Source organism: Erinaceus europaeus, chromosome 21 (assembly GCF_950295315.1).
Source record: "Erinaceus europaeus chromosome 21, mEriEur2.1, whole genome shotgun sequence".
Lineage (NCBI taxonomy): Eukaryota > Metazoa > Chordata > Mammalia > Eulipotyphla > Erinaceidae > Erinaceus > Erinaceus europaeus.
The window spans coordinates 27,538,592-27,555,029 of NC_080182.1; the positions used below are offsets into that span (position 1 = coordinate 27,538,592).

At 55.5% G+C, this 16,438-nt stretch overlaps 1 protein-coding gene across 1 annotated transcript; it reads right to left on the reverse strand.

Moving 5' to 3' along the window:
• Positions 1-140: 140 nt before the first annotated feature.
• Positions 141-15,856, reverse strand: RBSN (rabenosyn, RAB effector). The gene is made up of 12 exons (XM_060180656.1): positions 15,746-15,856; positions 13,739-14,042; positions 11,870-12,007; positions 10,783-10,883; positions 10,158-10,203; positions 9,897-10,058; positions 9,470-9,711; positions 8,405-8,475; positions 6,464-6,550; positions 4,234-4,336; positions 3,385-3,489; positions 141-2,816 (listed from the first exon to the last, which is right to left on the reverse strand). Exons 2-12 carry the CDS (start codon positions 13,884-13,886, stop codon positions 1,809-1,811), a joined length of 2,211 nt encoding a protein of 736 aa, XP_060036639.1. The 5' UTR covers positions 13,887-14,042; positions 15,746-15,856; the 3' UTR covers positions 141-1,808.
• Between the last annotated feature and the right edge of the window lie 582 nt (positions 15,857-16,438).

A 16,438-nucleotide genomic window follows, 5' to 3' on the forward strand; every position in this document is an offset into this window, starting at 1 on the left:
AGCCACTGGGGAGCACAGCCCATCAGATTAGTGATCCTGGGGTCACTTAAGTTTCCATTCTCTTCTGACATGTATGGTTATGGTGCTGATGCTGGAGTTACCTCCAGATGGCTGGGCAGGGATGGCCCTGGGATGGGGTGTTAATGAAAGGTCTGTCTGTCCTTTATTTAAACCACCATCTACCAAGAGTAGACAGATGGTTAACAGCAAGCAGGATTTAGCTTCTGAATCGACACATTTGGATGGAGAGAGCTTCCTCCCTAGTTGGAGAGAAATGACTGATGGGGGTTTTGGCGGTGCTCTAGATTAAGCCCCGGGACAAGCTCAGCTGGTAGCTGGCTGACAGGAGTCCACTCACATTGTGACAGGACCCAATGCAGCGTCTCTGCCAACTCCCTACTCCACCTCCATCCCAGGGCCCTGTCAGCCTTAAGGCCCAGTAGGTGCTTAGGAAACAGAAATAGTGTCAACACAGTCTTTCACACCGTGTCCTCAGACAGGCCCGAGACAAGGGCCTCCCAATGTGGGACAGAGTGAACCTCAGTTGGGGTGGCCAGCGAGAGCCGCCCAAGCCAGTGAGGGGCAGAAAGTGACTAGTGACTGGTCCTGCTACTGACCAGTGAGTGTGGCCTCAGCTGAGGCCTGTAAACCCTGGAGCCTGCTGAGTAGACTCCCTTCCACCCTTAGCAGGCGAAGACGTCATGTGGTGCTGTGTGGCTTTTCAAATACTTGTCTGATACAAAACCTCGACAAGAATACACCTCCCCGCTGCTTGCTGGACAGGACGGATGGACTGAGGGAAAGGGATGGGCAACCAGCAAGCCCTTCATCTACTTTGGGTATGGCTTCCGGGGCTCCATAAGCATCCCCAAGTCCAAAAGGTTCAAAGTTCCAAGTCCAAAGGTTCGGCCAGTGCCTTGAAGGGGTCCGGGTCAGAGCCTCTGACAGAGCTCTGGAGAGAGGTGCCTCCAAGGGCAGGTGCCCACCATCATTCCATCTCCACAGAGGAATGTGTAGCGTCTCCCACTTGAAAGCCTCAGGGGTTTCTGACCAGACCCACAGCTCTGCCCGGATCCAGGCATTTAACTTTGTGAGAGAGACAAATACATATCTCTCTTCTGACTGGGAGGGAAACTGATCCTGGTGACACACCATTCCCCATGGCCCACTCTTTAAATAGGGGGCGGAGGGCTCTCAGGGGTCCAACCACTTGCCCCCATCACACCGGAAGGACACCACTCATCACACACGAAGGCCGCCCCCCAACACAGGGAAGACCTCCCAAACATGAGGACCCTCACCATTAGATAGAAAGGAGCCCCTATCACATAGGGAGGATCCCCCCACCAAATAAGAAGGGTCCCCTGTCACACAAGGAGGACCCCCCATTAACGGAAAGGACACGCCTGGTCATGCAGCAGACGCCCCAGAAAGGGAATCCGAGTGAGGCCTGCCGGCACGCATCCATCTCAGCTGGAGAATGGGTCTGCACCAGGCATCCGTCGACACTGCATGGCGGCCAGCAGCTGGCAAAGGGCCGTGAGGTGGGGAAGCCATGTCCACCCTGGCCCCAGGTGACTACAGTCACATATGGGGGTCACGATCTCGACCCCCCCTTTCTAAAGGGAAAGTTCTATTAAAAACATTAAAAGCCCAGGAAACCAGCCCCCCCCCCACCAGGTGCCCAGCTCCTGGTCTGGCCCCCAACATCCAGGCGCCAGGAGTCCTCCCAGCTCAGCAGGAGCATCCCTCCACCCGGCACCCGCCGCCCCAACCCCCTCCCATCAGCCCCCGGGCCCTGCACCCCCTCAGCCAGTGCCCCCCTTCTGCCTGGCCAGGGTGCGTCTCAGCTCCCTGAGGTTTTCGGTCAGCACGTCCACTTCGTCCAGGCGGCCGTGCTGCTTGGCATCAAAGATGTAGGCCCTAACGTTGTCAAGCTGCTGCAGCAGCAGCTCCTCAGCAATGGGCGCCTCAGCCTCAGGGCCGCTGTCGCCATCCTCAAAAGGGTTGCTGGGAACCGGGGGGAGCGGGGGTGCCAGGACAGGGCACTCATTGCCTTCGTCATTCTCGTCGAAGGGGTTTGGTGCCGGGCTGTCCGGGCTGGCGAAGGGGTTCCCGGGGCCCATGTCCTCATCCTCCCCTTCGAAAGGGTTGTATTCTTTAGGGCCGTGGGCCAGAGGGCTGGCCCTGCCATCGGCCACGAGGCTCAGGGGCCCCTCCTCCTCGAAGGGGTTCAGGGAGGGCACCCCATCTAGCCACAGCATGGAACTTGGGGGGCAGGGCTCCCACGGCCGCGGGGGCTCGGGCATGGCATCCGGTGAAGGGGCGCAGGGGGCCGATGCGGGGCGGATGCAGGGCTCTGGGCCAGGCTCCAGCCGGAAGGGCCGGGCCCTCCGGGAGTCCGGCGAGCACGCCTGGGGGTGCAGGGAAGTGGCCTGGAGCTGCGCCCGCTCCCGCGCCCAGGTCTGCTGGCACAGCACCTGCAGCTGCTGGCGCTGCAGCGCCTCGGCCTCCGCCTGCCTGAGGGACAGCGCCAGGGCGGCCGCCACCTGCTGCTGCTCCCACTCGGCCTGCAGCTGCTGCAGGTTCTCGCGCAGCGTGCTCGCCTCCTCCATGCGGCCTGCCGCCCTGGCCTGCCTGAGGAAGGATGTGATGTTGTGAATCTGCTGCAGGAGGGGGTCCGAGTCCTCGTCGGGAGCCCGGCCCTCGGTCAGTGGGAGCCAGCCCTCAGCCTTCTGCGGGGGCGGGGGAGGCGCCACTCCCTCAGCTGCTCCTCGGGAAGCCGGGTCCCTGCGCTGCTGCGCCTCCAGGGCCGCCTGTGGAGCCCCGCACCAGCGGGAGAGGGTGTCAGCCGCTGCCAGCACCTCTCCATGCCCCCAAGCCTGCAGGTGCCACCCGGGACCAGGAGTCACAGATTCTAGCTTTAAAAACAGATCAATGAGTAGTCAAGTAGAGCGCAGGCCTTGTAAACCAGGTTCTGAGTGGGACCCCAGCTCCACGTGCAGTGAGGACACTTTAGGGTCCGCTCTGGAAGAGAAGCAGCTGGGAACGGAGATGAGGGCACTGTTATCTCAGTTGCTGTCTCGGCCCCTGAGGTCTGGGGTCTCTTAGCTGCTGCACCTGCTACCTCCTGCTTGGCGTGGACATTGCCTGTGCTCTGCTACCGGCTGGGTGCCGAGGCCTCACCAGAAGGACCCCAGTCCTGTGGCGTCCCAGTTGGGTGGGACACTCAGCAGAGCCCCCCAAAGAAAAGACCATCCTAGTGTCTATAGGCCAGAGTGAGGGTAACGGAGAAAGTGCAAGGGGGTGGGGGGCTGGTGGACTAGCAGCTCCTGACCCTCTGATGCAGTGAGGGGCATCAGACTCCAGCCCCCAGCCACTTGCCTGTCTCTCCTGGACTCTCTTCCTCTCCATCTCCTGCTCTTGCCTCTTCTTCAACTCCTCAAACTGCTCCTTGGTCGGCAGGGACATCAAGCCAAGCAGCTTTTCCTGTAGAGTCACAGACAACTTTCAATTCTTCCAACCAGAGCAGCTCACACAACAGACTCTCCTGCCTGAGGCTCCGAGGTGCCAGGTTCAATTCCCAGTATCACCATCAGCCAGAACTGAGCAGTGGTGATGGTGGAAGAAGGGAAAGAAAGGAAGAAGAGGAGGAGGAGGAGGGAGAGAGACAGGACACCTGCAGTTCTGCTCCACCACTCGTGAAGCTTCCCCCCTGCAGGTGGGGACCAGGGGCTTGAACCAGGTTTCTTGTGCACTATAAAGAGAGTTCTGGGAGTCGGGCAGTAGCGCAGTGGGTTAAGCACAGGTGGCGCAAAGCACAAAGACTGGCATAAGGATCCTGGTTCGAGTCCCCAGCTCCCCACCTGCAAGGGAGTCACTTCACAAGTGAAGCAGGTTTTCAGGTGTCTGTCTTTCTCTACTCCTCTGTCTTCCCCTCCTCTCTCCATTTCTCTATGTCCTATCCAACAATGACGACATCAATAACAACAACTACAACAATAAAACAAGGGCAACAAAAGGGAATAAATAAATATTAAAAAAAAAAAAAAGAGTGCTTAGCCAGGTGCACCACTGCTGGCCCCCTAATTCAGACTTCTCTTCAGAATCTGCTATGTGCATTTATAATCTGAAAACCTAACCAAAGACACAAAGAGAAAACATGCCCAGGCAGTCTGCCCTGTGAGGGGTGGCGCAGGGCAAGAGCAGGGCCTCCAACACCAGGACAGTTACCTGCACAAAGAGTGTGGCTGAGTATCTGACCATCTTCTGCAGCCGCAGAGAGCTGGGGTGTGGTGGAGGCTCCTGGTTCAAGCCCAAAGTCAGGATCTTCTTACTGAAGGGGACAAACACAGCAATCTTGGGTGCTGCTAGTCTGGGGCCACAAGGGAGCAGGCTCTGTGGCTGGGAAGTGAGGCCTGCATGGGCCCCGGGCTGCTCTCAACAGCGCTGCTCTGACTCATCTCATGTGAACCTGCCTATCGGAGTTAATAAGCAAAATACATTTTTTAAAAAGCATCTTTATTAACACAAGAGAGCGACAGAGTGGCATTCCTGGTAGAGCACGTTACCACGTGCAAGGACCCAGGCTCAAGCCCCTGGTCTCTGCTTGCAGGCTAGGCTGCAGGTCTGTCTCTACCCTCCCTCTCAAAAAAAAAAAAAAAAACCACCCGACTCCAAGCCCCAGCTATTAGTCTGGTCGCAACTGGGGAGGGGGACTCTTTGGCATATGCAATGCCAGGCATGGGACCCAGAACCTTGTGCTTGCAAATCTGGCACACTAGCCACTATGCTGTCTCCTAGGTTCATCAAACTCATCTTTGCAAGTGTAGACGGTCTCTGAGTGGCCAGGTTTTCAGAGACTCCACTGAAGTGTCTCCGGGTATTAAGCCACTTCTCACTGGCTGTACCAAAGGCCCCTGACACAGCGAGGGCACAGGGAGGCCTCAGTCCCGAGGGGGTGGCTGCATGCCAGGCTCCAGGGGACTCACGGGTAGCAGGGCCCCTCCCCTGCTTGCGTTAATATTCTGCTAAAAACAAAAAGCCCGCCCTTACTACTATTCGCTTTTTACTTAACTGTAAGGTTTCAGGGGCCATAGTTTAGTTCCTATCCACCCACCCCCATAGCCATCACAATTTTTACAGAGTCTAAAAGACTATTAAACTTCTTTTTTTTCAAGATCATTTGCTTTAGTTCTATTTTCCACATGGGAGTGAAACCATCTGGTAGTTGTCTTTCACTTTGCTCATTTCACTTAGCAAAAATCACCTCCTGTTCAATCCATTTTGTCCTCAATTATATAATGCTGTCCTTTCTAATTGCAGAGTAGTATTCCACTGAATGTATATCCCACAACTTTTTTTTAAATTCTTTTTTTTTAATCTTTATTTAATGGATAGAGACAGCCAGAAATCAAGAGAGAAGAAGGTGATAGAGACAGAGAGACACCTGCAGCCCTGCTTTTACCACTTGTAAAGCTTTCCCCCTGCAGGTGGGGACTGGGGACTCGAACCTGGGTCCTTGAGCATTGTAATACATGCGCTCAACCAGGTGCGCCACCACTCCTCCCCCCTTTTTTTGACACCAGGGTTACTGCTGGGACTCAGTGCCTGCACACAAAGCCACATACACCCTTTTTCCCCCTTTTCTTTCGTTTGTTGACAGAGACAGAAAGAAAGGAAGGGATGGTGGAGGGAGACATATACCTGCACTGCTCCACCAATATTGAAGCTTCCCTGTGCAGGCGGGAACCGGTACTTGAACCTAGGTCTTTGCGAGTGGTAACATGTATGCTCTGCTGGGTAAACCACCCCTCCCAGCCCCTCTGCCCCAACACCCCATTCTTTATCCCATCTGCTCAACGGCTTCTGAGGCCAAGTTTTGGCTGTGGACACAGCAGTGCGGGCACCTGGAGTTGGGGTGTTTTCTGTTCATGTAAGGCTCCCCACACTGGCTTCTGTCACGGGTATGCAGCCCCACCAACAATGTGGTCTAACATCCTCTGGCACCATCTGTCACTGTCACCATTGTGAATTGATGCCCCTTGGGGACAGGCCGCAGGGAGGCTGAGAGAGGCTGTGGTCTAAGGCAGTGGTGCTCCTGGCTGAGTGTACACACTGCCACACACAAGAACCTGGGTTCAAGCCTCCACACCCCACTTGTAGAGAAGCTTCACGAGTGATGAAGCAGGTCTTCAGATGTCTCTCTCTGTCTTCTCTCCCCTCTCAATTTCTGTCTTGTCACATAAAATAGGAAGGGGGGGAGGGAAAAATGGTGCTAGGAGTAATGTATCTATAGTGCCGGCACTGAGCCCTGGCTGTGACCATGGAGGCGAAAAGGAAAGAAAAGGAGAGGAGAGGATGGAAGGGGTAGGGAGGGGAGGGGAAGGGAGGAGAGGGCTTGTTGCTGGCTGCCCAGCCCCCACAGGAGCAGCACCCCCCGGAGGCTCAGAAGAGGCTGTACCTGAGCGCATCTATCAGCTCATAATCCTTCTGCACCTCCACACGAAGGTCATTGGCGTGCTCCAGGCTGTAGGTCGTCTCCCCCGCGCTTAGGAGAAATCACAGGGGTGTCTGCTCAGCTTTCCTTGCACTGACTCTCAGCGCGCGCGAGGGCTCTGGAGGGCCCTGGACTCAGAGAACCCCTCCAGGGGGCATCTGAGCCGCACTCTCGTCCAAGCACAGGCACTGAGTATCACGAAGGCCCTCCCGGTGTGACCACGAGGGGGCAGGCTCTCATGCGCCATGCCCATATGGAGGCCTGAGTCCACCAGCCCTCTCTCAACTCATCCGTGAAGCACCTTGTTGAGCACAGGGGAAGCAGGAGGCGCCTGGCTTCCGGCACTCAAAGGTCACAGGGTGGGCCGTGCCGTGCTGGACGGGCAGAGGGGGCACAGGACTTGCTCACCAGAGTCGGGGTTCCTGCCAGGCACCCTGTGTGCCAGCGTCTCCCTGCTTCTCTCTCTCATCAGTCTCTCTAATCACGAGAGACAGAAGTGGGGAGGGAAAGCGGAGAGACCCAGCCACCTTGCTCCAAAGCTCATAAAGCTCTTCTAGTGATTTCTCTTAAAGATTTTAAAAAATATGTATTTATTTATTCCCTTTTGTTGCCCTTTTTTATCGTTGTAGTTATTATTATCGTCATTGTTAGATAGGACAGAGAGAAATGGAGAGAGGGGGTGAAGACAGAGGGGGAGACAAAGAAAAGACCCCTGCAGACCTGCTTCACCGCCTGTGAAATGACTCCCCTGCAGGTGGGGAGCCGGGGGCTCGAACCGGGATCCTTACACTGGTCCTTGTTTTCGCCACCTGCACTTAACCCGCTGCGCCAACTTCCCTTCTTAGATTCTTATTGGTTTATTTATTTTGGATAGAGGCAGAGAGAAATTGAGAGGGGAGGGGCTTAGAGATAGACACCTGCAGCCCTGCTTCACTACTCATAAAGCTTGCCCCCCACGCCACAGGAGTCGGGTGGTAGCTCAATGGGTTAAGCGCAGGTGGCAGAAAGTGCAAGGACCGGCATAAGGATCCTGGTTTGAGCCCCTGGCTCTCCACCTTCAGGGGAGTTGCTTCACAGGCGGTGAAGCAGGTCGGCAGGTGTCTTTCTCTCCTCCTGTCTTCCCCTCCTCTCTCCATTTCTCTCTGTCCTATCTAACAACAACGACATCAGTAACAACAATAACTACAACAACAAAAATTTGAGAAAAAAAAGCTCACCCCTAAAATGGTCTCCATGAGCAGTGGATTCTTAATGCCGGCACCAAGAATCAAAAACAAAAAACTCGCTCCCTGCAGGTGGGAACTGGAGGCTTGAACCTGAGTCCTTGCACACTGTAAAGTGTGCACCCCCTCCATAACTCTCAATGGTTCTCAGGGAGAAGAGGGAGGTCTGGAATGCTGACGGAAGCAGTCTAACAGTCAGGGACTCAATGCAGCGTCCTGCTCCTGAGAGCAGCTCTGCTCAGGGTGAAGGCATTGGAGAAAGAGGAAAGGACTTCTCAAATGGCTGGCTAAGGGAATGAGAGAGGCTGGCAGCGTGGCAGCCGACTCCCTGGGAGAGCCAGAGCTGGACCAGTGAACGCACTCAGCAGGCTGGGGGGCCTGTCAGCCCAAATGTGCAGGGCCCAGCATGAAGCCCCAGGGTTAGTTGTCCTGAACAGACCAAGTACCAGTCCCCCCCACCCCACCCCCCCCCAAAAAAAAAAGCTGCTCGCCAGAATGGCTGGGTCGCCTAAGGCTTCAGCACTGTCCCACAGAAATACAGTGTGATGACATTTTCATCCTGATCTATGGAGGTATGGGAGAAGCACAAGGCACTAGAAAGATGTGTCATGACTTGTCCAGTAGCCCAACAATTGACTTAAAGGCCAGACATGGCACTACGGGAATCTCACAAAGAACTCACTTTAGCGAGGCTGCCATCCTGATGTATTCTGGGGCCTTTTGGTCAACTTTCTCCATGCATAGTCGTAGTTTCTAAGAGTGAAAAAATAAGTGAGGGGCAGGAAAGGTAGACGTTCCCCCCCACCACCACCCTGTGAGGCTCCAAAGTCACAGGTTTAATCTCCCAGACTGGGGGAGGGGAGGCTGTGTATGGAAGAGGCAGTAATGCATGTAGTCTGGCCTTTGCAGAAGCTATGCTGTGGCCAAGAGAGTTCTGTTTTGATTGATGCTATCAGTTTCCTGATTTATATACCTACTCTATAAGCAAAACTTTCACGAGGGGACTCGACATCGGCTTCAGGCACTGCCAGGGCTCATGCCAAGAAAGGAAGTATTCGGTTGTTTAAAAGAGTGTGTCTAGGTTATTTCTCCACAAAAAAGCTGGTTCTCCACCAGTTCCCGCCACCGGCCTATTTTCACGGTGACCGTAGTAGCAACAGTCCTGAAGACCTGCACAGCTGCTGGGAGTGGCCGTCCAGTGGCCATGAGACAGACACCAGCCTCCTCTGCTGGGTGACCCCCTATGACAGGGTGCCAGCACTCTCAGCAGGCTAGGCCTCCTCAGCTTGCCGGCCTCACCGCCAATCTGGCTCTCACGCCCACACCCTTGACAACGCTGTCAAGTGTGTCTGCTAAAGGCGCTCTGGGCGCTCAGAAGCCAGTACCCCTAAAGGCCTGGAAAGGGACACACTGAGCCTACGGACAGTTTCTCAACCTGCAAAGCCTGAGGCTCTCTGGCCCAATGCTCAGCACCACCTCCAGCGCCTGCCCTCACCCGCAGCAGCTGTGTGCAGGACACAGTGCTCATGCTTGCTCCGCACCCCTTGGCCCCGGCCACTAACGCCTCACATTCCTGCTCCCCTTCGGGTGACACCCTCAGGATGACCATGACTCAAGAGGGCCCCAGCCAGACATGCCCCGTGGCCCTTCAGCAGAGATGAGAGATGATTCCAAGGGGCAACTCTGCATAGCATTCTGCCTCCTGCAGGTCTGTGTTTGGGGGCAGCTGCCAGGCGGTGCAGGTCACCTCGTAGAGCTTCACGATGTCGGGGGTGTGCTCCCGCTCGTCCAGCTGCTGCTCTCTCTTGAGCAGTGTGTCCCTGCAGTGGGCGCAGCACCGGATGTGGGCGTCGTCCTTTTCATCCAGCCCGGAGCTGATGCTGCTCACGCTGCTGATGCTGCTGCGCCGGGAGCCCTGGACGCTGCCGGGCGAGTGGCTGGGGCTGCTGTGGGCACTCAGGGGGTTCTTGCTGGCGCTCGTGAGCTTGTCTGGGTGGAGGGGGCAACGGTGAGCAGAACCCCACGCCCCGCCCTTGGGAAGCCCACAGAATGGCAAGGGAGGACGTGATGACCCAGGGGCCACTCCTTCAGGGAAAAGGTCCCCCAGCACCCAGCGTGAGGAGCCCTACAGAGGCAGCCCGGGAGGGGAGCGCCTGCCTCCGGCGGCCACCTACTTGCCAAGGGCAGGCTGAGGAACTCCACGCACTTCCCGCACATGATGGACCCACACAGGCGGCAGTGGTGGCGGCGGTTGCGGATGCTGAACTTACTCCCGCAGTCGGGACAGAAAGGGACGTCCTGGTCACTGACCCAGGGCACCACCGATTTTTCGATCGCTTTAGGAAAAACAAAAAACAAGAAGACAGAAGACGTTCCCCAAGAGGCTTGGTCAGGGAGGGAGGCGTGGGGGGTGACCGTGAGTGGAGCTCAGTTACCTCGGATCTTGGCAGACTCGACGTTTGTCCTGTCAAATGCAGTGAGCTGAGGAAAGAGCAGAACCATCAAGCTCACGACACCTTCCCCACAGGCGGGGCAGCTGGCAAAGACGAGCACACCTGCCACCGCCCACCAGCCACCAAGCAGTGCTGCACAAAAGGCAGCGTCCACTTTGCACCCAGAAGCCCCCTCCTCTTTCCCACACTGTCTCCTCACTGTTGGTCACCCCTTGAAGCGGGCTTCAAGGTAACCAGGGGAGGTGAGGGTGTGGTAGGTTGGCAGGGGGGACAGACGGACATCCTGCGGTGGGTCTCGGGCACCAGCCTCGCCCACCACACTATGCAGCCTAAGTCTTGCTCTCTGCATCATCAAGCTACCCACTGGCCTGGCCAGGGGCTCTGCTGAGACTTAGCTGTCAGCCCAGTCAGGGACTGTGCTGGGGACACCCAGAGGACAGAACAAGAGAACGGGGGTTCCCCACGGCCCCGCTGGTTCACCCCTATCCCATCCCGACTCCCCCCCCACTCCCCAGCTGCACACCTCAGCTGCAGAAATGTGACTCTGCCCTGAGTATGTTCGCTTATTTAAAAAAAAAAAAAAAGGCTTTAAAATAGTAAAATTTACCTTCTCTAACCTGATGATTAATTTATTGACTTCAACAACGTAGTGGTCAATCCTGGCAGCGCGGTGTTTCTTGAAGTCAGAGAGGTGGCTTCTCACAGCACCTGAAGTGGGGTGGAGGGACACAGCTCAGGGAGCTCTTGTGATTCACTGAATTTTTTTTTCTTTCTGATTTTATTGTCACTAATAAACCTGGACGGTCTAAGCTTCTTGTCCACATGCCGGTAAGGGAGGCTGTGGGCACTTTGTGGGAGGCTCTGCCCTTGCTGCCTGGTCCCAGGTATGCCCTCATTTCTCTTTGCTCCCCGTGGGGACCTGCCCCTGGTCCTGAAAGCTGACTTACTGCCGACCTGGGGTCTGAGTGCAGGTCTCTGCCACCTCCTCACCAGGACAGTGCCCCCTCATTTCCACTCCACAGCTGATAGATCTGGAAGGTCAACTACCCCAACTCTGCCCAGCAGAAGTTTTCATATTATTCAATATATGAAGTCCTCCACTGAGTCTTCAGCGTGTTGACTTTGTACAGCCACCATCAAAATAAAACTTAGACCATTCTATCAGCCCCTAGAGATAACTATTTTGAAAGTAAGGGGCTGATATTTAAAAATTACATGCTCAGATGGGCAGGGGTAGATAGCATAATGGTTATGCAAACAGACTGTCATGCCTGAGGCTTTAAAGTCCCAGGTTCAATCCCCTGCAACACCATAAACCAGAGCTGATCAGGGCTCTGGTAAAAAAAAAAAAAAAAAAAGTGTTCAGAAAAGTAAGTCGTACAGACCAGTTCCTCCCACGAGGAGGGTGCCAGGCAGCAAGGGCTGAGCCTCCCACCAAGTGGCCCCGGCCTCCTTTACCTGCACGTGGGCAAGAAGCTTAGACCGTCCTGGCTTCCTGAGGCCTCTTCAGTCAACAGCTGAAACTTACCTTGGACATACAGATGCTGGCCGGGTGGGGAGACAACACAGTGCTCAAGCAAAATAGCTCTGAAGCCTGAGGCCCCAGGTCCCAGGTTCAATCCTGGGGCCCCATACGGCAGAAGCAGCGGTGCTCTGGTGAAGCGCGCGCACACTGAACCACAGGGTGTTCTTACCAAGCTCCTGGGGTTCCCACATGGAAGGGTCAACGCCTCCATAGCTGAAAGACTCGTACCCTGGGCCCGACTCCACGCGGTCCTCCCCTTCTCGTTTCAGCAGCCTGTTCTTTGCTTTCTTGGCCTTTTGGACAAGACCTTGAAAAACAGAATGAACACCACAAAGGAGTCAAAAGACTCAAAGGGGGAAGCCGGGTGGTGGTGCACCTGGTAGACAGCATGTCACACTGTACACAGTTCTGGGTTTGAGCCCCCGCTCCCCACCTGCCAGGGGTGGGGGCAAACTTCATGAGCAGTGGAGCCGGGCTGCAAGTGTCTCTCTCTCCCCTTCCCTCTCAATTTCTCCGTCTCTACCTAGTAAATAAATGAAGTAGTTATCCTCCGTTAAAAGTGCTCAGGATAACATTAGGCCCCCTCCCCCACCCCCACGAAACACAGCACAGATCCGAACACTAGCTAGTAAGCCGTTGCAGCAAGAGGCCTCACTTTGACCTGCTGAGCCCCTTAAATGGAGATGCTAGAACTATCCGCTAGGGGTGTGTGGAGGCTGGGGTGATGGACATTTCTTCTCCGTCATTAAAGGTGTCGACATACTCTGCGCATTTCTCACAACTTACCGAGCCATTTCCCAAAGGGTTCTAAAGAATTCTACAGCACTAACATACTAGTCTAGCAATTGAAAGAAAAAAATGCCTTTTTCTACTACTACTTATTAATTCCACATCACGAACCCCTTCATTCTAGGGGCTCACATCACGAGCAGACGCTTGAGTCCACCTTGAGGAGGGCTCAGCCACACCAGCACCTCTGGCTGATGTCCCCAAACACTGCTGGCACAGAGCTCTCCCCCCACTAGTGGCTCCCACCTTGAGGACACGGACAAACACTTTGAGCAGCAGCCACACCCTAACACAAAGGGACTTCGGCAGAGAAGAGGTGTCCTGACTTGATTCCCTGAATGTATCAGGCACAGAGCATGGTGCTTTCAATCCATTCGGCTGACTCACACTCACATCAAGCGGCAAGCTGCCTCACCACTTAAATAAGGTCAGAGCATCAAAGATGAGGTTTCACCTGGGATCACGAGGTGACAGGCAGCGGGGCTAGAAGTGAGACCTCATCTTTCTAAGTCCAGCTCTTTCCAACCAGCCATGATCAGGACTCAACTAGAGTTCCTAAGGGCTAGGAAGGCCCTTGCTGGTCAAGTCAAACAATGATCCCTTGATGGGGAAAATTCTCAGTTCTGAGTTGTTCTCCTAAACGTTTCTTAAGCTTGACCGCTATTCCCCCTGCCACTGGTATCTAGCAGAAAAACTCCCACATTGAACCAAAGCACAAGACTCTGGGGAAGGAGGGGTGAAGACGTTGTCGGCATCAGTGTAGGTGATGAGAGAGGACCGAAGCTAGGGTTGAGGGTGTCCTGGGGGAGAGGAGAAACCGTACCCGTGTCAACAAGCAGACTCTAAACCATCGACACCCTCCACCCTGAATATAACAGGACAAAAGAAAGCCCAAAAAGGACAACGTTCACTTTACATTTAGTCAACACTCATGGAGTCACTGTGACTGTGTTCTGTCACACATCAGGAGTCGGCTCTGCCTCACAGCCTGACTTCGGTCAAGTCACTCTTTGTCTTGTATCCTCAGCACTAAAATGGGCTGATGCTGCCTAGTGTGGTCTGGACTAAACAACGGTAGTACGTGGAGAGGTTTGAGACAGGCACCTGGTAAGCACTAGACATGTCTGCGACTGTTAACACAATCGCCCACTCCTTTCCGTGTCCTGACAGCAACAGGAAGCTGGTTAGAACCACCAGTGAGAGTGATGCTCTCCCTGACATACCAGGACAAGCAGACCCCGCCTCTTACTTCTGATCTGGCCCCTGACGTCCCGGTCTTCACCCGAGTGCTCCTCCTCGTAATGTGACTGGAGCTGGTAAAAAGACTGCAGATCCTTCAGACACAAAGGGCAGAGGAAGCCCTCGCGCACCTCCCCTGGGTCGTCCAGAGAAGCCATGGCAGTGTCCCCTTCTGGCCCCGCAGGGCACGGGGGCTCATGCCAGGAGTTAGCTAGAATCTTCCATGAGGGGCCAGGGTTTCGGCGGCACTAGCTGAACTGAGCAGCACATGGCACCATGACTGCTGGGGAGGCCTCCTCTCTGGAACAGGAGCCCTGAGGAAGGAGAGAGGCAGGGCAGTCACTCCAGGGACATCAGCAAGGTCACTTTTCCTCACCACACTTCCTACTACTCTAGGCAGCTCAGTGCAGGTATGGGCAAAGACAAGCTGCAAAGGATCTGGTGGTCAAATCCCCAGCAACTGACAGGTTATGTTCTGCTTCCTGAGGTCATGGCAGAAAAACCTCTGAGAGACACCTGGGCAGAGGCAGGGCCCAGGAAAATCGATACCACAGGAAAGCAGGACACCTCTTTGCAAGGACCAGAGGTCACAAACCACAGCAGAGTGTGAGCTGCAAAGCCTCTTAGGTAATGAAGACACGACAGGATGGGGCAGCTCAGTGAAGTGAAGCAGACGGCAAGGATCTTAAGGGAAAGGCTCTTCCAACAGCAAACTCTCATTTGTTCTAAACGGTCCAACTTCATAGTCTGCCTGCCACTTCACCCACTGGAAAATACTGGAACTACTTATCAATAAAATAAAGTTTTTTGTTGTTGTTGTTGTTTTACCAGAGTACTCTACTCAGCTCTGGCTTATAGCAGTACAGGGGGTTGAACCTGGGACTTTGGAGCCTCAGGGATGAGAGTCTCTTTGCATATCCATTATGCTGTCTACCCCTGCCCTAAAGTCAAGGCTTTCTAAGTCACATCCCAGAAAGGTTCCCAGTCACAGGAAGAACCCTGACAAGACCCATCTATGGCAATTTTAAAACATTTTTTTTATCTTGCAGCCAGAAATCGAGAGGGAAGGAAGTGGTAGAGAGGGAGAGACAGCTGTAGCCCCGCTTCACCACTCACAAAGCTTTTCCCCTGCAGGTGGGGACCAGGGACTTGAACCCGGGTCCTTGCACACTGTAACATGTGCCTCAACCGGGTGTGCCACCACCCAGGCTGACAAGACCCATCTAGGTTCTTCTGAACCTAGGGCCACTACACAGATAAATAAAGCTGACAGATGGATAAAAGAAAATAAACATGTGGCTGAGGGCAGAGCTAAGCTTTTGAGGAAGCCTGGGGTAAGACACGAGGGTGGGAGAAAGTGGGGGGTGGGTATCAGAAAGAGCTTGAGCTCCAGAAGGAGGGAGAGAACCTGCGGCCCTGTGTCCGGGGAGAGGGCACAGCCCGCAGCCGGGGTGCCCCTGGGACTCAGAGCCAAGGGGCTGCAGAGACTGGCAAGCCAGCAAATGAAGCGCGGGGGGCCGAGTGGCCTCTACCCAGGGTGGTCAGGACCCGGCAGTGGGCTCCCCGCGGCGGCCAGCGGCTCGCAGGGTGGTCATGTCCCGGGTGGTGGTCGCTCTCCGCGGCCAGCGGCTCGCAGGGTGGTCATGTCCCGGGTGGTGGTCGCTCTCCGCCAGGCAGCGGCTCTCCGGTGGTCGCAGACAACCCACCCCCGGGGGCTCAGCCTCCGTCTGGGGCGCCCTCCCTCTCGGCAGCACTCCCACTCCCCACCCCGCGGCCCCTGATTCCCGGATGCCCTGAACCCCGCGACCCCCTGACCCCTTCAGCCCCGTGACCCCCAGAGCCCCGCGATCCCCCGCCCCCGAGGCCCCGGCGGGCGCTGACCAGGCAGCGCAGGCCCGAGAGGAGGGGCGGCGCGAGGGGAGGAAGCCGCCCTCGCCACCATCCCGAGCTGCGCCCACCCTGCCCCTCGGTCCGGCCCAGCCCTCCGTACCCGGCCGCGCTCCCGCAGGCGCCAGACCTGCTCCGTCCTCCGGAGCGATCCTCCAGTCTCTGCGACCCGCTCACGCAGTGGAAGTAGCCATCTCCATCAGAGCTCGGCGCTCAGTTTGCACGCCTGGGTCGGCGCCGGAACCGGAAGCTAGGCTGGCCGGCGCCAGTCGAGCCCACAGCCATCGATAGTTCCGGAAAAGGGCGTGGCGGCAGGCGACGACTTGTGCGCAGGCGCGCTGTGTAACCTTGCCGACTGGTGTGGGTGGTCGATCATTTTGCACCAGTTTGAGGACTTGGGTGTTGAAGGTGCCGCTCAGTTAGGGCGGCCGCAAACTCACCACCAATTTGCACGGAAAACAAAGCTAGATTCTATCATTCTATCATACGTTAAGACTTACTATTGAGGGGCCAGGCGGTGGCGCACCTGTTTAAGCGCACACATTACAATGTGCAAGGATGGGGTTCAAGTTCCTGGACCTCACCTACAGGGGGAAAGCTTTGCAAGTGGTGAAGCAGGGCTGCATGTGTCTCTCTGTCTCTCTCTCCCTCCTCTCAATTTCTCTCTGTCTCTATCCAATAATAAGTAAATAAATTTATTTTTTATTTATTTTTTGAAGATTTTAAGATAGGAGGAGAGAGAGAAAGAACCAGACATCATTCTGGCACATATGCTGCCAGGGATCAAACTCAGGACCGCATGCTTGAGAGTCCAAAGCTTTAT